The following is a 26,757-nucleotide window of genomic DNA, read 5'->3' on the forward strand; positions in this document are numbered from 1 at the left end:
AAATACGAACACAGGTGAAAAAGCCCTATAGTACCTGAGAGCAAAAGCAATGATGGAGCTGGGCTCCTTCTCACAGACTGCAATGGGCACTCGTTCATGTTCATACATTAAGTAGTGTTTATCTGGATCGCTGTTCAAAAACACGTAAATCAGAACAAAATTAGCAGAAAATCACATATACAACCCATTAGCACAATTACAAGTAAATCTCAGGACAATTTTAAGTTAACTAAATAATGCATAATTACATGAACATAATTAAGCCAAAATGTATGCAGAACTGGAACAAACAGCCAAGGAAAACAGATCAACAGAAAGTTTTTAAAGGCAACTGAAAATTATCAGAACTGTTTTTCAAATCAGAGGGTCCTGGAATCATCAAACAAAGTTTTCCACGTTGGCAAAATGTTGGGCCATATTTATCTCAAAAGGTATTTACAATGAATAGCAGAAGTTTAAGAGATTTTGTTCTACTGTAAGTTTGAAAGAAAAGTCTTTTGGAAACTGTGGAAATGTACCACTAGTCCAGCAGTAAATGACATAAACTATTCAAGTCTGAAGCAGAGAAAACAGAGGCCTTTTACACATTTATACCACAGAACACACAGCTCAAGACATGAGCTCCTGAGAGCAGGAATTTCCCTTACTGATCTTTCTCTACATCCTGAGGCACTAAAGCTGCCACTCTGTAAGTTTAAACATTAACTGAATAATTAAATACAGAAGTCAATTGAGAACAAAATCCATATTAACATACATCTGTTTCACAGGAGCAAGCATCATCAGCTGATAGCCAGACATGTCAACCAATGGAAGAAAAACCCTCACAGCCAGCCTACGTTTTTCCCCCACTATGAGAGAACCTTGTACACACAAGATCACACAAAACCTTGCAAGGGCCATTGCAATTCATCACCACTGTTAGAAACACACCATGTCCCAGTAAAGTACTGGGTCAGTAATACCCTCATATACAATCAGCAATATGTTTTTATGATCATGAGATCAATTGTTGTTGTTATTCAATCGCTAAGTCATGTTTGACTTTTTGCAACCCCATGAACTGCAGCCTTCCAGGCTCCCCTGTCCTTTACTATCTCCTGGAGTTTGCTCAAACTCAAGTCCATTGAGTCAGTGATGCTATCCAACCATGTCATCCTTTGTCATCCCCTTCCCCTCCTGCCCTCAATGGAGCAGTATATCTTTTAAAATGTATATATAGATATAAGCAATTCTTTATTAATCTATTTATCTACTGTTAATATATAAAGACTACATGTTCCACAAAGTAAATTATACAAAAAGACATCTCTTTTATGGTAATGGAGGATAATTTTGGATTGAGAAATACGTATATAAAGTTAATGGAGAGTATATCCATAGAGAAATCTTTAAAATGAAGTGAAAATAAAACCACCCAACAGCCACTGGCTTATATAATACTTACAAAGGAAATGGAATAGGGTTATAGCTATTTCCTGGAAGCAAATTTGCAAAGATGGCTTTCATGGTTGATTTTTCCTTCACCTGGCTGTCTGTAGATCCCAGCAAATGTCCATCAAATACATCTAGAATGAAAAATATTCTACTTATATATTAATATTCAGGAAGAGTAAAAGTATAAAGTGTCAACTATATTTCTTTTCCTTTTTGGAACACAGACATGGGCACACCGTAATTACCAATTATGGTGTAAAATTTTTGATCTAGGAATAATGACTATCTAACAGGAAGCAACCGTGAAGCATACACAGCTCTGACCCCAAGGGGCTTGTTTTTTTTACATTTCAACATGTTTGAAGTTGAGATCATCCTGCAATCAACAGCCTCTTACCCTCAAGGGGCCAGGCAGCAGCCGTGGTGAAATTACTGGCCAAGCATGCATGAACTCAGTCCCAGCTGTTCCTGTTGCCACTTCAACTCAGTTATGAGCACTGTGGCTATTATATTTGAGCTTAATTGCAATTTAAAAGTTATGTTTAAAGTTTACACTATAATTAAGTAGTTGGTGCTTAAACAGAAAGCAAGGCAAGAGAGGGAAAAGGCATACATCTATTATTGGCGAAACAAATGTTTGTCGTTGGAGAAATGGTTGAAATTTTCTTTCTTTCTTATAAGGGAACAATCGTGTGCTTTATGAGACTTAAGAAAATATTAATAATATCCCCAGAAAGTAGATAAAGCTGAATAGCATTTTGTTACTGAGACAGTCACATGTCAAGCAGTGCAACTGAAGGGATATGGTAAAAAGCTACATCTAAAAGAGCACTTTCAACGGTACAAATTTTAAATCCCAAGGGATAAGAAAGCATTGTGCCCCAGTATTCAAGAGTGTTTGTCTTTACTGGATGAAGTACAGAAATAGTGACTTGACCTGTACCTTCAGAACTGCTGGCAGTATCGAGTTCTGGGGGCCCTCCCATGACCTGCTCAGGCACGCCTTCAGGAGAAGTAGGCAGCTGGAGATGGGGGGAACTGGTGGAGCTCTGACTGGACAGGGTGGCTAAGAAGCGGTCCTCTAAAGAAAAACACCGTGCAAATGAGTCACTTTAAAACATTATGTCCATTTCTACCTAATAACAATATTTTCAAAAGGCCAAAACCTTTTTCTACTTCATAAACCAAAGAATTTTAGCTTCTTAAATAAAGTTACATAGGTCATTTCACAAATGAATTTCAGAAATTTTAAAAATGGACACAAAAATCCAGACAGGTTATATGACGACCACAATCAGATCTTAGTGACAGCAGTATGACTGGCAACCAAGTCTAGTACCACCCCAATATTCTTTGCACCAGACCATAATGCCTGGGCTTCCCTAGTTGCTCAGCTGGTAAAGAATCTGCCTACAATGCAGGAGACCCCAGTTTGATTCCTGGGTTGGGAAGATTCACTGGAGAAGAGATAGGCTACACATTCTAGTATTCTTGGGCTTCCTTGATGGCTCAGCTGGTAAAGAATCTGCCTGCAATGCAGGCTACCTGGGTTCAATCCCTGGGTTGGGAAGATCCCCTGGAGAAGGGAATGGCTACATACTCCAGTCTTCTGGCCTGGAGAATTCCATGAAGTTTTTATTTCAGCCCATGGGGTCACAAAGAGTCAGACACGACTGAGTGACTTTCACTTCACAATGCCTACTTAAATATTTTGCTCATTCAATTTAATAAGGAATGAAATTATGACACTACTGAGGGGGAAAAAATTACGTTTATTCTCAAGGGGGAAATTCACTTAATTATAATAGAAAAATGCCAAGAATTCCAAGTTGAGTTTCTATTCTACCAAGATAGTCTAAGTAAATTTTCCTTCCAATTCCCTAGAGTGGCACCAAGTTATTCAATGAAATATCGATGAAAAACAGGCTTAAGTCAAGAAAAGATTTTAGCGATACAAAAATATCAACTAAGCTTTGTCTGATTTTTTTTTTCTACGAAACCAGGGACTTAACTGTAACACAATTAAGAGAGAAATTCAGTTTCATCTTTCTGTTCTTCCCCTAAAAAGCAGCCTTCTCTATTGATCATCTGGCTTTTCTGGTAGCTCAGCTGGTAAAGAATCTGCCTGCAATGCAGGACACCCCAGTTCAATTCCTGGGTTGGGAAGATCCACTGGAGAATGGATAGGCTACCCACTCCAGTATTCTTGGGCTTTCCTGGTGGCTTAGCTGGTAAAGAATCTGCCTGCAATGAGGGAGACCTGGGTTTGATTCCTGGGTTGAGCAAGCCCTGGAGAATGGAAAGGCTACCCACTCCAATATTCTGGCCTAGAGAATTCCATGGACTGTATAGTCCATGGGGCTGCAAAGAGTCAGACACGACTGAGCAACTTTCACTCACTTCACTATTGATCATCTATTTCTCTATCCTAACTTAGGCAATGCATTTTACAATAATCTTAAACTGAGACTGCTTACAAATGTTTTACAGCAAGGAAAAAAATGTCTTTGACCGACTGCATCAGAAAAAATTCTCAAAATTTAGTGTTTAAACAACTTCTAGACTAAGAAACGTCTTTAAATTCAATGGCAGGTGATCACCAGACTCAAGGACCAACCTTTTTCTCCATTTGGAAGTCCTGGAGAAGCATTCCGTGGAGATGCATCCACTGCACTTATCTGTAGAGAAGGAAATATTCTGTTCTTAAGGAAATGTTGAAATCACACTAAAAAAAATTTTAACAAAGTAAATCTTACGCTTTCAACCTCTTAAGAATTATTGATATTGATTCACTTAAAAATAATAAACCCATTACATATTACTATAAACAATACATTTTAATTAAAAACAGATTTTTTTTTTAATTGGTAAAAAAGTGACATTGTTTTATGCTTTTACAAATATTTCAATGTCTAGAAGACATTAAAGTCTTCTTTTAATAGAAGACAGTTAAATTCCTCTCTACTTCTGCATTTAATCTGTTGAGCTATATTATTATGACTGAACTTATAAAGATGATCTAGGCTCACACAGTTATGCAGTTGAAAAAGGGAAATCTCTCAGAGCCCTTAAAAGGGTCGAGGACCTCCAGCGTCCTTGAACTACATTTTGAGAATTCTGTTCTACACAGTAGCTCACAGACCCATTAAAATATCCAGCAACTACTTATGATTATCCATTAAGCCCAGCAACCTTTATTATCCATTGGATTTTCTCAAGTCCCATAATCCATTGATAAAATATATATTTAAATGACTGTCAGCCCTGTGTATAATGTCGTTAAAAGTCATTTCTTACACTGCTACTTACAATGTCCTTTGATTTGCTCACCCTAGCAGTAACTGCCCTGGTCATCCTATATAAAATAACTCATCATCACCAACTCCCTTGGCATTACTCTCCATTTCTCATTAATTTTTTCCTCACAGCTTTGTTTCCACTTGTTTTTTAAATGTTTATTGGTTCATCTGTTTATTGTCAGTCTCATAAACAAACGTTCCATGGGAACAGTAACTATGGCCTTCATCCACAAATGTGAACTTTTGTGTTCACGTTTGTGAACCCTGAAAGCCCTGCACTCAGAACAGTGTCTAAAAGCACTCAATAAGTATTTATCAGATGAATGAATATAAACACAAAGGCAGTGCTACAGATTTTCAAATCAACTTTCAATCTTTCAAAAAGAAAATCATCCATTAACTGACTTTGTATTTTCAATTCCATGTCTTACAGCACTAGCTTCGCAGTTTCATCAGTAGGCAAACAGAAAGGCCTCTAGCAGTGTGTGAGAGCCATTAACGGTCCCAGACTACTTGAAAATACTAATAAATCATCTTCATAATTCTTACTCTCACTCAAACTTTAAGGAAAAGTGATTCCTACACAGTTATTTATGAGACAAAAAGGAGAATTCATTGACACAGTGTTCCTAAACAATACAAAGATCTAAGGCACTTGGACCCATCATTCCATGAAAATACTCTGCTATAAGTACTATACACTTGTACAAAAAGAAACATTCCCTCAAAAGCCCTCATGGTATCAGAATATTAAGTCCTTAAAATATACTGACATTAATTCACCTGTTCATGGTTAGCACAGTGGCAGAATTTAGTGATGATACCAAAGAACTGCGCACCCTGAGACACACACACACACACAGCACACATACCTTCAATCAAACATGAATCCAGATGCTGTCGTGAAGGGATTCTACCATGTATGTAAGATCACAAATCAGTTAGCCTTAAACTAGGGAAATTAAGCAGGTGGGCCTGACCTAATCACGCATCCTTTAAATCTGTGTCCAGAGGTTAGACACAGAAGAACTCAAGAGATTTAAAGCATGAGAAGGATTCAATCCACTGCTGTAGGCTCTGAAGATGAAATGGGCCACCTGCAAGGAATCAGGCAGCCTTGAGGAGTTGAGATTTGCCTCTAGTCAAATGCCAGCAACGAAAGGGGGACCTCAGTCCTATAACCACTAGAATTGAACTCTGCCAACAACCTAGATGAGCCTGGGAAAAGATCCTGAGCCTCAAATAATCACCCCATCCAAACCTTCATCTCAGCCGTGAGATCGAGCAAAGAACCCAGCCATATACTCTGCCAGAGTCCTGACACACTGTGAGATAACAGATTTATGTTTTAGGTCACTAAGTTTGGGGTAAGGTGTTATACAGCAAGAGAAAACTAATACAGTTAGGAAAGGTTAATTAAATCAACATATAGAACTATTAAATCAACATATAGAACTGGTGCGACCTCTTAAGAAAAACTTCCCACTAAGCACAAAGAACACCCAAAACTCATAGTAAAATAGGACTCTGTTATGCAGTACACTGGGTCGCTAAGAGTCAGACACGACTGAGCGACTTCCCTTTCACTTTTCACTTTCATGCATTGGAGAAGGAAATGGCAACCCACTCCAGTGTTCTTGCCTGGAGAATCCCAGGGATGGGGGAGCCTCGTGGGCTGCCGTCTATGGGGTCGCACAGAGTCGGACACGACTGAAGCGACTTAGCAGCGGCAGCAGCATACACCCAGTGCGTCCACACCTTCTCCTTTACAGCACCTATTGCCTCTGTGATGCTATCCTCAATGATGCCAGTACACAGCAGCTTTTGATAAGTATTTCAAATAAATGAATTATAATGTATTTTATTTCAGGCAAAGATAAAAAAAATTAATCCAGGTCATACCAAGAAACCTGACTGCTTCAAAATTAAAAACGCTAACATTATCAATAAAGTATGTATTAAACTACCACTTCTAAGTGGTATAAGAGAAATTAATTCTATTTATCACAATGAAGGCCCCAATACAAAACATTACCTTGCTTTCTTCACCTTGTCTCAGTCTTCCAGGACTTGGAGGAACTGAAGGCCGCTTCCTACCCTTTTCTTGTTGGAAAAGGTCTTGCAGCCTACAATTAAAGAAAAAAATGAAAAGTGAAAAGAAGAACATAGTTTTCTTTCTAATATCCTGAATAATGCATACACATATTCTCCTTATAGCTTTGAAACCACAAAAATTAATTTTCCTATTTCAAATGCAATAGATTTTACAGCTGTAATAACTAAGAGTAAGTTTTGTTTTATTTCTAATCAACTAATCAGTTGTTATTGATATGATTATGGTTAGAAAAGAATAGCAAGTTATAATGAGACACCAACAGACCAAGGCCCAAAGCCCAGCTCTGAAAATCAACAGCTATATCACTTGGGCAAATCCCTTAGTCTCGTAGAGCCACAGTTTCCTCTGTAAAATGAAACCAGTATATACACATGTGGGACTCAACATCAAATAAAAGAGTGCATGTCCATCCAGTGCCTTACTTAATGCCTAGCATCATCCAAGTGCTTAATAAATAAATGCCATACTAATCCAAGTGAACTTGTCAATATGCATTAAAAGAAAACATTTCCCCAAATAAATATTTAAATACAGGTATAACATACACAAAACAATCAGTTGAAACTCATGGCCTAACACCCAATAATTACTCTATGGTTTACTATTACAGATAAATTAGATTCAGTTAGCACACATACTGGAGAAGGCAATGGCACCCCACTCCAGTACTCTTGCCTGGAAAATCCCATGGATGGAGGAGCCTGGTGGGCTGCAGTCCATGGGGTCGCTACAAGTCGGACATGACTGAGCGACTTCACTTTCACTTTTCACTTTCATGCATTTGGAGAAGGAAATGGCAACCCACTCCAGTGTTCTTGCCTGGAGAATCCCAGGGACGGTGGAGCCCGGTGGGCTGCCGTCTATGGGGTCGCACAGAGTCGGACACGACTGAAGCGACTTAGCAGCAGCAGCAGCAGCACACATACTATATTAGAAACAGCAACAAAGGTTATTCTCTTTTTTTTTTTTTTATCTTTGCAAACTGCACTTTAAAGGATGAAAGAAGTGGAGGGTGGTAGGAGCGATAAAAATAAAACGTCCTAAACTTGAGAGTAAAAGGCAACATCCACAACTAACAAGGATATTTAAATCAAAAACATCATGGCAGAGCACATTTTGCAATAATATGAAAGAAACACCTGACTGCAGAGTCACACCTGTTATTCCAAGCTTGCAGCACCTCACAGAGGCTTTGTTTCTTGGCGATGAGGGACTCGAAGACTGACTGCAGTTGCTGGGGGGTCTCCATGGAGGAAGACAGGAGCCGTGCCTGCATCTTCTCAGTCCAGCTCTTGAACTCACTTTCTTCCATCTAGGGGAACAAAAACCACTCCAGCAATCTGAGACGCACCCAAAAGGAACTTCTAACAAGTTCACAACTAACTTCTGGGTTTCTGTCAGAAAAATGAATTACCTCTTTTTGTGCAAAGATATCTTCCATTTTTTCCTCTCTTGATTTGCTAAATGTATCAGTTTTCAAAGACGCAAGTCTTTCATCCACAGCAAGATATACCTGTGAAACTCTTAACAAACATTAAACACTTTAGAAAAGTTAGAATCAAACTGTCTAATCTCACACAAGTAGAAAAAAGATGGGCAAAACCACTACAATATTGTAAAGTAATTAGCCTCCAATTAAAATAATTTTTTTTAAAAAGTAGAAAAAAGATATACACAGAACTTTACTAATATCTTATCTAATTAAGAATCACATATAATTTTGAAGAACAAAAAAGACCTGAAAGGATGTACATCAAAATTTAACAGTTGTTATGCTTGGGAGGGTCTGATTTCTTTTTTAATACTTTGGTGTATTGTCTACATTTTCCCATTTTTACATCAGACATATACAAAATACAATTAGGAAAATAGGTTATTTCTGTTTTCAAAGAAAGCTGACTGAACAAACAAGATATTTAAAGTAGTTCAGATTTCAGGCAGTACTAAACAAAAACAGATGATCAAAGAAAATGAAACTTACTTCTGAAAGAAGTCCTTCAGATCCTGAAGAAGGGACACTTTTAGTGGGACTTGACGTTTAATGAATATTTTGGGAAGTGGAACACACACTTCAAGAAGCCGAATGGGAGAATAACTGAGAGGAGAAAATACAAGTAATAGTAGAAAAGTGAAAAATATTTTAATATTTTGAGTAGAAGTGTATCATGACAGCCAACTAAGTCTTATGGGCATAAGAGATCTTAAAGTTTCTATAAAATGGCATTTGCAAACCAAAAATACTGAAGACCACTTTCAATCATTACCAATATCCTTCCCAGTTTTAAAAAGATTTTGTTCTGTGTTGTTTTTCCCCTGCATTGTGCTATCATCATTTATCTCCTGAGGCCATCCTCGTGTGCTTTAAAAACAAATGACTGGGATAGAAACCTTCAAGAAGAGAGGAACTCCTTCCTACAATTAGCTTGGACACAGGTATTCACTACCTTCTCAGCTTCCAAGGATTCTTCATGAGTTTCCTTTCCACTTGAAGTTCATGTTGTCTAGTAAACACTATATCCAACCTAGGCCCTAGGTTCATGGTTAATAGCTCTTGCTTGAAAAAGGATATAGGTTCAATTACAAACATTTTCTGAGGACTTATTATGTGTCAGATGCTGTTTTAGGTGCTGAGCAAGGGCCAAAATTCCTGCTCTCATGATTCAGGAACAACAAGACTTGGGCAATAAATAAAAATAAATACTTAAAACATACCTTATGCCAGAGAGTAGGTGCTACAGAGCAAAATAAAGGGCGAAAAAGAAGCAAGGAGTGCTAGGGGTGAGAGGGAGTCAGGGCAGGTGAAATCTGAACAAAGATCTGAAAAAAGTAAGGAAAAATAAGCAAATGTCTAGAAGCAGACAGCACAGAGATGGAAGAGCAATGAGAGGCTCCCAGGAAGGAGGTTACCTGGCATAACTGAGGCCCAGCCTGGAGGCCAGCGAGGCTGAAACACGGTGAGCAAGGGGAGAGGAGAAGGGGTGAGAAGCCTGAGTATGAGGGGCTTAGAGACCCATAAATGGACTCTGGCTTTCACTCAGGGTGAAACAGACACCGCTGGAGGCTCCAGAGCACAAGAGTGGCCTAAGCTGATTTTCATACAATAGGACCACTCTGACTGCTGTGCTGCAGGGCGAGGCTAAAGGGAAGCTGGTTGAGACTATTGCAATAATCTAGGGAAGGACGACAGAGATTCAGCTCAGAAGGGGAGTGCTGAAGGTGGTGAGATATGTTCAGATTCTGGATATATATGGCTATGCTGGGTCTTTGCTGCTGTGCGTGGGCTTCTCACTGCAATAGCTTCCTTGTTGCAGAGCACATCTAGGGGGCAGGCCCAGCAGTTGTGGCCCAGGGGCTTAGTTGCTCCACAGCATGAGATCCTCCTGGACCAGAGATCAAACTCATGTCCCTTGTGTTGGCAGGCAGATTCTTAACCCCTGGACCACCAAGAAGTCCCTAGATTCTGGATATATTCTGAAGGGTTTCTCAGTCATTTAAAACCATTCTTTGAAGTAGTGATTTCAGCTCTATCCAGTTCTATCCAATTATCCTTATGCTAAGTAATGTCTTAGCAAAAATTCTGACAAGCTCTCAGATGCAAAAGCAATGGTTAAGAGTCACACCTACAATAGCAAATCTACCAGTTTATATCATGACCCCATCACTTGCTAGCTCTATTTGTAGCTATAAGGTCTCTAAGTGAGGGTAATAGTAACACATTTCTTAAAGAATAAAATAAATAATAGCACTGAAAGCTCTTCACAGAGTACAGCCCTGCATTTGCAAGGCTGATGGGTGGGGAACAACACACACCAAAAGTGAGTTCAATCTAGTAACAGTGGAAATGCTACAAAGCCTTCCAGGGAGTATGTGTCTGTGACAAGGTTGCTCAGACTTCTTACCTGAAAGACGCCACCATCTGGTTATAGGAGAAATACTGGTGATAATCGTGGTGGATGGAGTGACCACATGGCTCAGCATTGGCTCTGCGGGTGTACTGGTGCCCATAAAACCTAAGTTCCAGGTATTTTGCAAATGACATGGACCAAGACTCATTGGAAAGAGCAACAACTGGTGTTACCTGAAATTCAGCATAAATTGTTATCTAATCACATACTGAGAATCTCTTTAAAAAATATATGTATTTTCTTCTTTAGTACAAACCTAGTATATTCTGACTGCAGAAAACTAGAAAAACAAAAAAATATTTGGAGGTGGGTGGGGTGAGGGATGGCTACGGAAACTGTCTCATCAGTAACCCTACCACCACCATCAATATGCTAGTACATTTGCTTTCTTTCCAGACATGAAAGCATATATCCTTAGCCAGGATGTTTATAAATAAAAACTCTTTCTTGTAGCTTCATAACCTTGATTATTAGTAATACATCATATTTTCCCACATTGAATATTCTTAAGCAGCTTGATTTTTAACAGCTGCAGAATATCCTATTATACGGACATGTTTAACCAATCCCTATTGGTGGGCATTTAAAACATTTCAAGCTTTTCATTATTTTGATGAACTTTTCAATGTGGGTATATAAAACACACTTGTAAGTATCCATAACGATTTCCTTGCAATAAATTAATAAAAGTGGAAATTGGTAGGTCAAAGAAGGGCATGAACATTTATCTGGTCTTTGATACTTTCTGCCATACTGTATAAACCAGTACACCTATTTGGAGACACAATTACCACCAGTATCTGAGAGTATCCATTTCCCTACTTTCTTACTGACGTCAGGAATTATGTATCTTTGAAATGTGACTTATTTAAAAAATAAATAAAAACATACTTCACTTATTTTATTTATTCATCTTTTATTATTACTAATGAGTAACATGTATTTGCACATGTCTACTGGCCATCTGTATTAAATTGCTTTCTCATGCCCTTTGCCTATTATTTCTATTATGGCTTATAGAAGTTTAATAGTAAGTATATTAATATTGGGTCATATATGTTGTAACTTTTTTGTGACACATAAAATTTTTCACTTCTGTGTAACAAAAACTGTTTACCTTTTCCTTTCTAGCATAACCCCAAAGGCTGAAGTTTTGTTTTGCAATCATGTGTATATACCAAACATACAAGATATAAAGATCAAATTTAAGTTACTTATTTCAGTAGACAATCTACAAAAGTTCACACATTCTACAACAAAATATTGCCAGCTGCCTAACAATGACTAAAGGCCTAGAAGAACAAGCATATAAAGACCAATTATTGCAACACATGATTTCACAGATGTATGTTTCTACTGAAGACTATCTATCTTTGACTTTGCCCTCCTCAACCACTAATATTGAAATAGGCTGCACTATTATTTTGTCTGTAATTCCTGTATGTGATTCCAAACACACTCCAAAATAAGCCAATTAATATAACAATGAAGTTAAATCCGGCACATACACATTACAAACAATTTGAATAAAAAGTATGTATTAAAAACAAAATACTAGCACCAAATATTTCCTCCAGAGATAGAAAAGCACAGAGAGGAAACAAAATATACAGTTTTGTCCCCAAGAATAAATATGAGAAACAGCAGAGATCAATTAAACATGGCCTCATCTGCATCTCTTAAGACAGAAATGTTGATCTAGACTAACTTACACAAGCATTCTAGCACACTGTAATTATTGTGTTATAAGACTGTTTCCTCCCCGAGAGGACAGGAGCCAACACCTTGTTCTTTCTTCATTCCTAAGGCCCAGCACAGTACCTGGTACCTATGCGGTGCTAAATAAGTGTCTGCTGATGAATAAACAAACATAATCGAGAACAGTCAAGATAAAGTCTCCATATATTTTACTGGACATGGTACCTATATTTTATATAATAACTGATAAATCCTAAAATGGAACCTTCAGGAAATAAACATTAAAGGGAACATACAGCAGGTAAAATAAATAAGAGCCCAAAGACAAATATCAAATCCAAAATAACAGAGGCCACCCTCCCCCACAAAGAAAGAACTATAGAAAGAAATGATACTACACGAAATAGTACAGCAACAGGGTACACTTACCTGTTTGCACATTCTGCACCAGGAGTAGGTGAGAATTGTATGCTGATATCCAGGTACTGGAGAATCCAGCTCCTTTAGGATTATCTGCACACAGCCTTGGCCATGGACAAAGCGTCGAATGTGGTGCACCATGGGGGTATCACAGAACATGCTAGGGCACTGATAGGAAGGCCTTTGACAAAAAGAAAGTCCTCACATTAACCATGAAACCGAGGAGCCATGTATAATGAATGCTGGCTAATCAGGACTGCATACGATAAAGTGCAGCATCCTCTCCAGAGTAAGGATGATGGTGGATGATCTGATCAGGGTACCACTTGTCCTGCTACGAGCCTGCAGAGTTGAACACCCTGCCTTCAACCACATCACAGTGATATGTTCCACTTGTTAAGCACCTTCCATTTGCCAAGCATTTCTAAAACATCATCTCATTTTACTTATTAAAACTCTTGATGTTTGTGAAGTTTGTTAAAAACTATAAAGGGGGCTGGTAAAGATTAACCCAGGTGATGCTAGTGCTAAAGAACCTGCCTACCAATGCAGGAGACACAAGAGATGAGGATTAGACCCCTCGGTTGGGAAGATCCCCTAGAGAAGGAAACAGCAACCCCCTCCAGGATTCTTGCCTGAAAAATTCCATGGACAGAGCAGTCTGGGGGGCTACAGTTCATGGAGTCGCAAGGAGTTGGACACAACTAAGCATGCACACACAAAGATTAAGCTACTTGCTCTTTGTCATGTAAGTGCCAAGCGAAGGCACTAAGATTTAAACTGAGGCCCTTAGTTTCTCTTGTCTTTCATTTGAATCACTGTAAAAACAGACATCCTAAAAAAAAATCTGCAGGACTGCAGGGCAATTAGATGGGCATAGATCTGAAAAATGAACTGGAGAAGACTTCCTGGGTTGAATATAAAACAGATTACTTCTCTGTACAGTACTTCTCTCATATCACGCCTCTGATATGAGGCGTGAACAGGAAGGTCAAACAACAGTGCTCCAACTCATGTTTATGTTTAGGTTGAAATTCTGTGCATCAAAAAAAGCATAAATAGAACATAAGGAGAAAACTGGTTCTTACCGGAAACAGTATCTCTCTAAAAATATTCCTAATGTAAGATCATTTTTTCCATAAAATTCCATTGTTACAATCCTAAAAGAAAAGATCATTTCTTAGAAACATATCATTAGAATTACAACCCAGCAAAGACATTTTCATCAGACCCCAAATTGCTATCTGTTAGATGTACTTATAATTCAGTATTATTACCAACAAAACAGGTAATATTCTTTTGTTGTTACAGAACAGGTTTTACCTTATCTGATATAATAGGTTTGGACTACCATATTACAGCATCATATCCATTCCCAGTCCATTAGTATCTTATGAAACTATTTAATCAAGATACATAAACAATAACATTAAATGGGTAAGTCTGATTTGCATTAGGAAGAAGTACAAGTTTCCTTTACAAAGCTTTAAACTCCATCAATATAAAATGGGACTCCTGTCTCTGCTCTCCAGTCTATACCATTACTAAGCACGAAGAGCAGCAGCTCATATTCTTCCAGGAGAGCCAGTTCCTAAATTTATATCCAACTTTATACCTAAATAAGAGAGTTCAGCTACACATACCCTTTTGAAACTGACATCTTATTCAAACTCGACCTAAATTCCCAGAGAAAATTCCCATGGGCTCAACCAGACCCAAGTCAGCCTGACGAGCAACACCGATGTAGAAGACTCCCTGATCTCACTGGTAGAAATGAGTGTTTCTGGTGTCAAAAATTAAAATATGGAAGACATTCTTTTTGTGGCAAGTACTCCAAAAACAAGCAGTTATGTTCTATAGTACTTAAGACCAGAGGTAAACTGTATAATAACTAGACTTTGTGACTATCATTGGAAATAAATTATAACATTATAAAATGTGTTTCTATCAATCTACTTAGAATTAAGTTTTAGAATAAAACTTAAGGCAAAAAACTGACTTTTATGAAAACAATGCCCAAAGAAAACCTGCCTGATTTGTGCATGTTATCAAAGTGCTTAAAACTAGCTTTTATGTAACAACTTTAACTTTTTTATAATTACAAACTGTTCTTGCATCCCTCTTCACTCTTAACATATTTTTATTTACTTCTACCCATGAACAAATCCAAATTTCATAATTTAATTTACAAGTTTTAAAGTTCCATCAATTCACATATGACCAGCAGCTTGCCGTGTACCTACACAGCCTAATGGCTGAATTTTTTTCAGTTGCTGGAATTGTGTTCTTAAGTGCAACATGCAAGGGAGGGAAGGAGTCCTACCAAGGACTGACACAGGCACTGGGAGCGTTGCTGGACTGGGCAGAAGAGCTGCTGAAGAGCACACACAGCCTCTGGTGGTTGACAGGGTTCAGACAGTCCACCTGCAAGGGAAGGAACATCTGGGTGAGCACTCCAACTCCAACGCCTGCCTCCAACATCCAACACACTCCACTAGGTTTGTAAAGCCTCTATCAGCACTACAGGGGTTCCAGTGAAGACTGAAAACTACAGGGAACTAAATATAAGGAAGAAGAGCAGTTAATTTTTAAGTTAAAACAATCCAAAAGGTTTAAAAATGCAAGCATGTCTAAACTTGTTTTCTTACTCTTTATATGTACAAAACTACATTAAATTATTTGGGGAGTAGTTATTTAAATATGAAACAGTCTGAATTGATAGTTGGATATAATCTCAACCTGAGACACCCAGAAATCTAAATTCTAAGGTATTTATTTGTATTTTATACCTGCTTTTGATCATTACAAAGGTAACATCTGTCTCTGTAAAAATTTAAACAGCTCAGAGGAAGATGCAAAAGTCCCTGAAGTACATAAAGCCTCTCCTCCTCTGAAGCTGCCCCACCTCCTAAACTGATAAATTTTACTGTGTGGTTAAAAATCATGTATTTGCGCTAGCTCATACATATATAAACATAAACACCCACAGAAGTATACATAGGTGATTCTGTTTTTTTATAAAAATGGGATGATGCTACATATATTAAAACACAATCTGCTTTTTAACACAAGAAAATATGTCATGGGCTCTCTCTGCGTCATTCAATGAGATCCAACTCATCCTTTTAACAGCAAACAGTCAGAAATAACCGCTTCAGTAAATATCCTTGTACATACATTACAATAAAATGTAAGCATCCTTACACAAAATGCTTACTTATCTGTGTTTTATAGATAATGTACAAGGAATGAGTTATAAAAGATAGAAATCATGAATCAAAAATATATATGTGCTCATGTAAATTTAAAAGACCCCCAAATCACTTTTAATAAGTTTATATAAATGTATAAAATATATATTTATATTAAGTTTATTGTAAGCATTTTTCCAAACTTCATTAACCATGGCTCTTATCACATTCCTTTTTTCCAGTTTTATGTATTAAAAACAATATACTATCATTATTTAATCCTTCCTAGACTCGTCTATGGGGTCGCACAGAGTCAGACACGACTGAAGCGACTTAGCAGCAGCAGCAGCAGACTTGTAAAAGTGAACATCTACTTGTTTTATTAAACAACTATATTTTCTCCTCAAAAGATGGATTTGTTCATGAGTTTTATCACCTATAATTTCCTATAATAAGGAAAAAAAACACATCCATTTCCTATAATAAGCTTCCAACTCTACTCTCCCGCTGGCTACCATTAAAAGGATCAAAGACACATCACATTACACCCAAGTCATCATGTCAGAAATTTTAAGCAGCTCCACACTGCCCCCTACCTCACAGTTCTTCCGAGTTTGCTGTGAGCTTAGCCTGAAAGCTTCAAATCTAGTTTCATCACATTACACTCCTATTTCTTACATTTTAAAGCAACACGTAAGACAAAAGAGACCAAAAAAAAAAGCACAGATGAAATATTTAATAAATCTGCATGTAAGCTGTCATATTTGACTTTTTTACCTTGCCATAGCAGAGATTTTCCACCCATCTTAAATGTACACAAGCACAAAAGCAGTCTTGCTCACCTTTGTCGACCACACTGCATCACTTGTAATCAACCCTTTTTCCTCATCACCTTCAGTTCTGCTTCCTGATTTTCCACTTGAGGTGCTTGACGCCTCCTTTGAGTAAGCAAAAGGATCTGAGTTTTTTTGCTGGATTCTTCCTCCTCTGGCCCGATAATCGGCTAGCATTCTCCCCAAGCTCTGGCTGTCCCCCAGGTGCTCAGCAATTCTGGTGCTCACGAGCTCATGTGAGGGCAGGACTTGAATGGACTTGGCCTGAACACTTCCATTCATGCCCTGAAGGCCAGAGAGATCCCTAAGCATCTGTTTCTTTCGCCTGCTCTCCATTTCCTTGAACTCCTTATTGAGGAGAGGAGACCAGTAAACCTGCTCCGCAAAATAATCTCGGGTAGAGCATCTCATGCCCTTGTCAGTTAAAAGGAAGGGCTCCCGGAATGTGATGACTGGCGAGATACAGAGGATCACATCTTTCAACTCTTGCTTAAAGGTCAAAGAATCAGTCTTCCGTTTATCTTCAGAAGAGGTAACTTCCTCGGTAACATACAGGCCAGTGTCATCCTGCAGAGGGTCTCTAAAGGTTCTCATCTGGCTTGTGGGATCCGGAAGCTCCTCTGTTTGCTGCAAAGCCTCTGGCTGCTCACTGCCTATGGCGTCCTGTTGGTCATCCACATGGAGCGGAAGCAATGACTCTGGTACTGATGGAAAGAGAGCACAGGGGGCACCCATCGGACAAGCTGCTGGGGCATGCTCTTGAGGCTTCAAAGAGGCAACATCCTGTGGCACACTCTTATTCTCCTGGTCACCCTTCTCAAACAGAATCCTTGTTTCTAGCAAACTGCCATCATCAGAAGGCAGAAAGTCTGGGGGGAAGTCAGGCTCCCGGGGGAGGGGACTTCCGCTGAATGGCTCCTGTGAAGCCCCTTCATCCTCCTGTCCTTCAATCAGAGAATGGAAGGAAGGGTTTTGCGTTAATGTAGGAGGCATAGCAAATTCATCCATAAGGAAGGAGATTTCTAGTTGAGAATGATAAGCTACACAGATCATAAATATTAAGATCTCCTTAACTCGAGCCAGCTCATAATCAGAGCCTCCTCTAAGCTTGATTGTACAGCCCAGGTGCTGTGGACAGCCTTCAAAAAACATCAGTGTCTTGGTTTGTTCTACAAATAAACAAACACAAGGTTAAAAAGGTTTAGGTGGCAATCCAGAAGTCCAGACAGAATTAGTTCATTATTTTAATGTCTACCAGACAAAAACTCTTAAGTAAGACTACTTTGTATGCTAATAGCCATTTCCTACTATTAATATATCAACATCGTCGTTCTCATGAGTTTCATTTCCTCAGGTCCCCCCTTTCAGGTAAATCTACACTAAAGGTCACTCACCATTAGGCAACTGAAACATCTGCATGTAAAATTTGTGACAGGTGCCCAGGTGGGGTTTGGTAAGCAGCTGGTCCATTGACATCACCAAATCACCTTGGGTCATCCGGCTAACTCGTTCCAAAACTTGCTAGAACACAGAACAACATCATATTACAAAATTAAAGAAGAATAAAATTTTAGTACATTTTATATGGAAAAATAATAGAAACATTTGAAAATGCCCTCACCAAAAAAAAATAGAAAATAGAAAATGCCCTATTTTCTTTCAAGATGAATTTCCTTGATTTTAGTAATTATATGACTTTTACTGATTCTAGATAAGTCTACACTTAGCAATCAGTATGTGCTTACTAAAATAAACCATACTAACATTAATAACATCAAGATATTTAAGCATTATTCACTGGCACAAGACAGTGATTCAGGGGTGGTGGGTGGGGAATTTCCACAACTGACCTCTATACTAAAGAAGGTAATTTTTCAAGGGAGAGAAAATTTTCTGCTTTGTACGATTTCCCAAACAAAATGATGCCTCCACAAAGACTACTTAATAACTAATGTCAACTACACCTATGGTTTGGTAGACACTTAATAACTCATTATGTATGAGTGCTACATTAATTATACTTTCTTCGAGCCTGAGATCCTCCAGTCTTAAATAAGGACAGCGCTGCCGTGCCTGTGCTTTCAATATATATAGCACAGCTAAGAAATAAACAATCAAAGAACACTGTATATCTACCACACATGCATATAAATTTACAAGCTGTCATTTTTATAAATAACAGAAAAATAAGAACACTCACTGATTTTACATTAATGACCAAAGTAATGCCGTGTTCCAGCAACATATCCTGTGCAATTCGAGATACCGTTTTCTCAACCAGAACCAGTGTGGGTCGAACATCAACTATTCGCTGAACATAATTCTTTAGGAATTCCCTTTCCTAAGTAAGATAAATAAAAAACATTGTATGTGGTACAAATCAAGATCTAGATAAGTAAAAATACTAGGGCAGTGTGACTAGTAACATCAAACTAAGTTTTCTTCATTCACAAACCACTACTAATAGAAGTTTCCTACTAAGTAAACATTGTACTGACGTGTTAACTCATTTTTCAGGTCCTCAATCTCAGGTAAAAATTGGCTAAATATCACTTACCACTGTGTAAGCAAATTAATTCAAACACAACCAAGAATACTATTTATCATTCTAAACTGCTGACTATGCTAGAAAGAGTTTCAGGAGAAACTTTATTCTCCAACTCACTAATTTTTCTTTGAAAGACTTTGAGTTCTTAATAACTTGTAGTAAAAGCCAAGAATCCAATTAGCTAGCTCTTGAAGCTTAAAAAATCAAAAAATTCTCACAGCTTCCCAAATGAAAGCAACTAAGTATTTTTAATATAATTATGGATTTCCCCTTTTACATTCTGAAACTAACCAGAATATCTCTTCTTTCAAGGTATTTGAATAAATAACTAACAGATACTATTTCAACTACTTCCTAATTTCTATCTCCCAACAGATAATATTCTACTTAGAACAGTGGTAGTTACAAATTAAAACAATGTTTAATACAATTTCATGACAAAGGCTTACTCTCAAAGCAAATGAATGTTGTAAATAACAACTAGAGTTTAAAAAATATAATTAGTTAATGGCTTTATAAAATCTCTGGACTCAGGAGACAATGGAAGGTGGGGACACACCTGTCACTTCTGCTCCAAATGCCCAGTGTTTTCTGAGTCAATTCTGTATTCGTGGTCAGAGCCGCCAGCAATGGATGAGCCTATTCCCTGCAATGAACTTGCCCTGTTGTATTTCTTTTCACCTTTCTCTGTCTTACTGATAGAAACTGGACATTCTCAAATTCTCCATTAACAAAAAGATTTTTTTTTTCCCATTTTAAAATTTTCTTAATTTTTATTTACTTATTTTTGGTTGCTGCACAAGGGCTTCCTGTAGTTGCGGGAGCTACTCTAGTTGCAGTCCATGGGGCTTCTCATTGCGGTGGTTTGTCTTGTTGCACAGCAAAAGGCTCTAGGGCGCGCGGGCTTCGGCAGTTGTGTTACATGGGCTCTAGAGTGCAGGCTCCGTAGCTGTGGCCAACGAGCTGAGCTGCTCTGCAGCATGTGTAATCTTCCAGACCCGCATTGGCAGGCGGATTCTCGACCACTGGACCACCAGGAAAGTCCCAACAAAATGAAATTTTTTTCCCTGAAATGTGTTAATTTCCTACTCTGCTTATTAAATTGCAATTTAATGACATCTTAGATTACTTTATTTGTGCAGCTTCAATAAAGAACTAAAATTCATTTTTTTTTTAAGTTTCTGGCCTCCAATATAGGGATAGCAAATACATTTCCTCACAGTTCCAGCTCCAGTCAATTATTATGATTGTACATGAAACACCTTGCTAAAATTGGGGCTTGGACCAGGTTCAGCAAGGAACAAGTATCAGGAGGCAGGCCAGGAAGACAGAATGGAGCAGGGGTAGAACAACAGACCTCTGGGGCAGACCTTGTGAAGACAGTATGATGCCCAGCCTAATTTTATCCTTGCCCTTTTTTTCTCACTCTCCTTTTTTACTAGCTACCTTTCAGCTTCCTCTTTGGTCATGCCACGATGAGTTCCCCCATTCCAAGCAAAGGGCGGGGGGTAGGGTGTTAAATCAACTGACATTTTCTGTCAATTCAAACTAAAAACCTGAATAGGTCAGGACTTAAAGATATAATAAACTATGTTCTGAAGCACTGATGAACAAGATGCTTTGTTGCTGTTATTCAGTTGCTCAATCGTATCCGACTTTTTGAGACCCCGTGAACTGCAGCACGCCAGGCTTCCCTATCCTTCACTATCTCCCGAAGTTTGCTCTAACTCACATCCACTGAGTCAGTGATGCCATCCAACCATCTCATCCTCTGTCGTCCCCTTCTCCTCCCGCCTTCAATCTTTCCCAGCATCAGGGTATTTTCAAATGAGTCAGTTCTTCGCATGAGGTGGCCAAAGTATTGGAGTTTCAGATTCAGCATCAGTCTTTCCAATGAATATTCAGGACTGATTTCCTTGAGGATTAACTGGTTTGATTTCCTTGTTGTCCAAGGGACTCTCAAGAGTCTTCTCCAACACCACAGTTGAAAAGCATCAGTTCTTCAGTGCTCAGCCTTCTTTATGGTCTAACTTTCACATCAGTACATGACTACTGGAAAAACCACAGCTTCGAGTATAAGGACCTTTGTCGGCATAGTGAGGTCTCTGCTTTTTAATATGCTGTCTAGGTCTGGAGCAAGCGTCTTAATTTCATGGCTGTAGTCACTGTCTGCAGTAATCCTGGAGCAAAAATAAAGTCACTGGTTGTCACTGTTCCATTGTTTCCCCATCTATTTGCCATAAACTGACGGGACTGGATGCCATGATCTTAGCTCTTTGAATGTTGAGTTTTAAGCCAGCTTTTTCACTCTCCTCTTTCACTTTCATCAAAGGCTCTTTAGTTCCTCTTTGCTTTCTGCCCTAAGAGTGGTGCCATCTGCATATCTGAAGTTATTGATATTTCTCCCCGCAATCTTGATTCCAGCTTGTGCTTCATCCAGCCTGGCATTAAACATCTTCTCCTATCTTAAAGCTTCTTTTCAGATTACGGATTTACTCAGACATCCAATTGTGCGGTAGTTTGAACGTTCTTTGGCATTGCCCTTCTTTGGGATTAGAATGAAACTGACCTTCTCCAGTCCAGTGGCCACTGCTGAGTTATCCAAATTTGTCAGCATATTGAGTGCAGCACTTTAACAGCATCATCTTAATATAATTATACAAGTTACAATTAACAAGTTATATTAATTAAATCATGTTTATTAATATACATTTGCCCAGAGCATATGTGTCCAACATGAAGACTTCAGTCTATTAACCTGGTCATAAAAGGGGAGTTACAGTGGATAAATATAAGGACAACTTTTTGGTAACTAAAAACAATTTTACACATTTTAACATCTCTGCAATCAGGATGCATCTTGCAAACCATGTGGTTGTGATTTAAGTCTGTAAGTCTTCCACTGACACCGGTGAGATCACGAACATTCCCAGCATCAAAGTAACTCTATTTACCACAAACCATAACTGTGTTTCTTCTGATTCCTTATTTCAGTTCTCACTGAAAAGTCATAGTAAATCAGAGCTAGAAGGAATGGCATAAATCTGGTTAAAACCCCTCATTTTTACTGATACTTAGCTGAATTCCGAACAGGAAACAGTCCCAGTTAACAGAGTTCATTAAGCAACAGAGCGTGGTGCTTTTCACCACAGTTAAATTTTTTCTGTGTCTATGAATTGAGAACAAAAGTTTCCCTGGTGGCTCAGTGGTAAAGAATCCGCCTACCAATGCAAGAGACATGAGTTCCATCCCAGGTCCGGGAAGATCCCACATGCCTTGGAGCAACTAAGCCTGTGCACCACAACTACTGAGGCTGTGCTATAGAGCCCAAGAGCCGCAATTACTAAAGCTACGAAACCTAGAGTCCGTGCTCCACCAGAGAAGCTGCCACAATGAGAAGCCTGTGCACCATACCTAGAGAGTCGCCCCCACTCACCACAACTACAGAAAAGTCCATGCAGCAACCAAGACCCAGCACAGCCAGATAAATTAATTTTTTTCTAAAAAGTGACTACTCCTATCACTTGCAAAAATGTGCTCATGAATTTCCAAGTAATGCTTTTCCTAAATGTTTCTGGAACCAAATATTAAGTGTTTCTGCTATAATAGGAAAAACACATTTCTGAAAACCTCCCATTCTGAACAACTGCAAATTAATTAGTAGCATTTATGGGAGAAAAGAAGTTGGGGCAGACAACCTATGCAACTTCATATCAAGAGCACTAATAAGAATAATAAGTGGTACCTTGACAGAGAACTTGGACAGCCCAGCCAAGCAGCTCAGCCTAGCTGGAGGTGGCCTCAAGGGAAATTTTAAATGTACAAAATCAATTGCAACAATACAACTGGAAATGGAGCTCCAAGCAATGAGTGCCCAAAAGCCATCCAGGACCAGGGGCTGGGTCTCCCTGGGGAGAGGGCTCTTTCAGCAGGAGCTCATTTCTAATCTCTTAAAATGGAGCTAAAGGGCTGTGTAGGAACTGAGCCAAGGCTGTTCTTCCTTCCAGCTGAGGGCTATAATCCTACTAAAGCTATTCTGGGCCTCCTCACTTAAGAAAAACCACACAGAAATGGACACAACTTCCATCTGACATCACTCCCTTTTATTAACTATATGTAAGACACTTGGTGTTCTAGAAACATGTTTTAGTAGAACGGTCTGTCCTGAAAAACAGGTGTTACCACTGGGAACCTGATTAAGTTAGACAAATCCTTAATGTAAGTTCATGACCCCAGTGGGAAGAAAAAACAGGATTTGGATTTTCACCTTTTTTTCAACTACTCCCCAAAAGTCACATGTTGCCATTAACACTTTGCAACTAAAAACAGTGACAAAGGCTTTGGTAAGCTTCTAAAGTATGATGCATAAGAATGTCTTCTATAATACATTTTTTTAATGAAACAAGAGCAATGAAGTTTGCCTATCAAATTTAACCAGCTGGAAGAAAGCATAAGAGTTGGCAAGTATCTCAGTATACAAACATTCCTCCAGATTATGGTTTCAGTAAGGAGTTCTTACCTGAAGCACAATAGGATCAATGCAAGTAAATTTGGTTTCTTCTCTGTAGAGATATTCAATGGAACACTTCAGCAGAAGAATTTTGGGGTTTTTAATAGAAGAATTCATCTAAAATATAAATGAACAGTTTGCTAAAACTTTGAAAGTTTGCAATTTATAGACCTCCTTTAATCACAACTCTAAGTTCATACTGGTCATAATTCCCCTTAAATAGATTCTCTCGTTATATTCAGATTAAAATACTCTCATTTATTTTGTGCTATTCTTATTTTTTTTCAAAGCAAATAATTAAAGCCATGCAAAGTTCTTTAAAAACTGGCTTCTTTTTCACTAATGCTATTTCACCCAATTTTCTATACTCTTAACTATCTTTTTTTAAATCTCTAATGTTTTTAAGAAAAGATATCACACCCTCGGTAGGAGGGAGAGGGACTTAAAAAATAGGCTACTTGATAAACTCCCAGAGACCAGCAATTCTAAAAGCAGAATTTAACTTTTCTAAGATTCAAGAAAAGTAGAGGAGGGAGAAAGGAATTAAAACATCTGCTGAACATATTTTTGATGGAATAAATTTCTAACGGTCTTAAATTCTCAAGACAAACTGGGAAACAACAAGTTAACAACAGAAAATCTTAAAGCACATCCAGAAGTAGAGACTCAAACAATATACCCTCACCACACAACTAAAGCCACAGGCAGAGGAGCCTGCCTCCTGCAACACAAGTTTCCATCTGACCAAACTTAATAGGTTCAAACTAGTAAATGCGCCTGAAAACAGTGATTCATCAGCTGGGAAACTACATTCAGGGCTTTTTTAGTAACTACAAATTAAAGACTATCTCTAAACATGGTCATTGGGCCAGACAGTCATTCACGCATATGTGACCACCACACTCACATAACCGTTTTTAATTCTGGAGATGAGCACAACATACCTACCTCTGAATTCAACAATCATTTACTCTGATTTAAAGTACTACTTTGATGGGTACAGTGCTGTTTTAATAAGACTCTATGTAGAAACATGGACTATGGATCATTGCTATGAAATAATATCAAATTCAAACAATTTTATTTATCTATGGTCACTAATACTTTTCAGGAAGTTTAATATCTTATAAAAAATATATTATTATTCTCAGCTTAGAAAAGAGTGAAAACAGACTGTAGTTTATCGATTCAGTTGCTCAACCTTGAAATTTGCCTGAGCTCTCACTGCAACCAAATCAGTAGTACCAGAGATGAGGCCAGGTGTCTCTATTTTTAACACATTCTCTTAGTGATTCTGAAGCGCAGCAAGGTTTGAGAACACTGTTACAGATCATCGGTTTCTCTAAAACTGAGAACCAGTAAACAAATAAACAACACTGGAAACACCCAGAGTGACTCCATTAAAAAGTCCCACCCAAATGCAAATTGGTGCAGCCACTATGGAAAGCAGTACGGAGTTTCCTTAAAAAAATAAAAACAGAGCTACCATATCATCCTGCAATTGCACTCCTGGGCAGACGTCCAGAGAGAAACTCCAATTTGAAAAAAATACACACACCCCAATGCTCACAGAAGCACTATTTACAACAGCCAAGACACAGAAGCCACCTAAATGTCCATCCACAGATGAATGGATAAAGATGTAGTAAATACACACACACACACACACACACACACAGAATACTACTGCTGCTGCTGCTGCTAAGTCGCTTCAGTCATGTCCAACTCTGTGCAATCCCATAGACGGCAGCCCACCAGGCTCCACCGTCCCTGGGATTCTCCAGGCAAGAACACTGGAGTGGGTTGCCATTTCCTTCTCCAATGCATGAAGGTGAAAAGTGAAAGTGAAGTCGCTCAGTCGTGTCCAACTCTTCGAAACCCCATGGACTGCAGCCTACCAGGCTCCTCCATCCATGGGATTTTCCAGGCAAGAGTACTGGAGTGGGGTGCCAACAGGAATACGGAATACTACTCCGCCATAAAAAAGAATGAAATCATGACATTTATAGCAATAAGGATGGAGATTATCATACTAAGCAAGTAAAAGACAAGTATCTTGATTTCACTTATATGTGGGATCTAAAATATGATAAAAATGAGCTTCTTTAAAACAGAAACAGATTCACAGGCACAGAAAACAAACTTATGGTTAGTTACCACAGAGGAAAGTGCAGTGTCGGGGGCAGAGATAAATTAGGAGTTTGGAAATGGCAGCCACTGTGTATAAAACAGATAAACAACAAGATCCTACAGTATTGCACAGGGAACTATATTCAATATCTTGTAATAAACTTAATGTAAAATGTGAAAAAGAATATGTATATATGCATATACCTATAACTGAATCACTTTGCTGTATACCAGAAACACAACACTATTAATTAACTACACTTCATTAAAATAAAATTTCATTTAATTAAAAAGTAGTCCCACCCTTCCTCTACCCACCCCCCCATTCTCACTCCCCTAAAACTACTAAAAGAGAATTTCTAAGGTTTGAGCTTAGGAATCTACATTTTTAAAAAGGTCCTGATACACATTACATTTGCTAACCAGCAGCCTTCAGAATAAAGTGAGAGACAAAGCCCTCATCTGCTTCCTCCAGCCTCATTTCCTGCCAGTTCCTATCTGGCTCCTTAGGATCTCAGACTTTCCTTAGTACAAGGGGTTATTTACCCTTCTCTCTGTGCTGGTGCTAGAAAGAGGCCTCACAGCTGAAGGTACAGAGAAAGATACAGAATTCCAGTCATAATTCTGTGTTCAGCCCTATGAGGAAGAACAGTTTTAAAATGGTAGGCCT

At 38.5% G+C, this 26,757-nt stretch overlaps 1 protein-coding gene across 10 annotated transcripts in view; it reads right to left on the minus strand.

Annotated features, from left to right (window-relative positions):
• The window catches only part of PIKFYVE (phosphoinositide kinase, FYVE-type zinc finger containing), an 80,299-nt gene that overhangs the window by 15,508 nt on the left and 38,034 nt on the right, over nucleotides 1-26,757 (minus strand). For 9 of the 10 annotated variants that reach the window (XM_070387409.1, XM_070387416.1, XM_070387430.1 and 6 more), the window contains 16 exons: nucleotides 23,967-24,074; nucleotides 19,100-19,240; nucleotides 18,294-18,420; nucleotides 16,909-18,068; nucleotides 15,199-15,299; nucleotides 13,964-14,035; nucleotides 12,885-13,056; nucleotides 10,752-10,930; nucleotides 8,834-8,947; nucleotides 8,267-8,375; nucleotides 8,010-8,164; nucleotides 6,772-6,862; nucleotides 4,055-4,115; nucleotides 2,381-2,518; nucleotides 1,448-1,568; nucleotides 35-130 (listed from right to left, as the gene is read on the minus strand). In XM_070387409.1, the coding sequence (XP_070243510.1) occupies nucleotides 35-130; nucleotides 1,448-1,568; nucleotides 2,381-2,518; nucleotides 4,055-4,115; nucleotides 6,772-6,862; nucleotides 8,010-8,164; nucleotides 8,267-8,375; nucleotides 8,834-8,947; nucleotides 10,752-10,930; nucleotides 12,885-13,056; nucleotides 13,964-14,035; nucleotides 15,199-15,299; nucleotides 16,909-18,068; nucleotides 18,294-18,420; nucleotides 19,100-19,240; nucleotides 23,967-24,074 (2,945 nt within the window). Of the gene's footprint in view, nucleotides 1-34; nucleotides 131-1,447; nucleotides 1,569-2,380; nucleotides 2,519-4,054; nucleotides 4,116-6,771; nucleotides 6,863-8,009; nucleotides 8,165-8,266; nucleotides 8,376-8,833; nucleotides 8,948-10,751; nucleotides 10,931-12,884; nucleotides 13,057-13,963; nucleotides 14,036-15,198; nucleotides 15,300-16,908; nucleotides 18,069-18,293; nucleotides 18,421-19,099; nucleotides 19,241-23,966; nucleotides 24,075-26,757 lie in introns of those variants that run through there. The other variant, XM_070387471.1, reaches the window with a different exon arrangement.

This window comes from Bos mutus, chromosome 2 (assembly GCF_027580195.1).
Source record: "Bos mutus isolate GX-2022 chromosome 2, NWIPB_WYAK_1.1, whole genome shotgun sequence".
Taxonomy (NCBI): Eukaryota; Metazoa; Chordata; class Mammalia; order Artiodactyla; family Bovidae; genus Bos; species Bos mutus.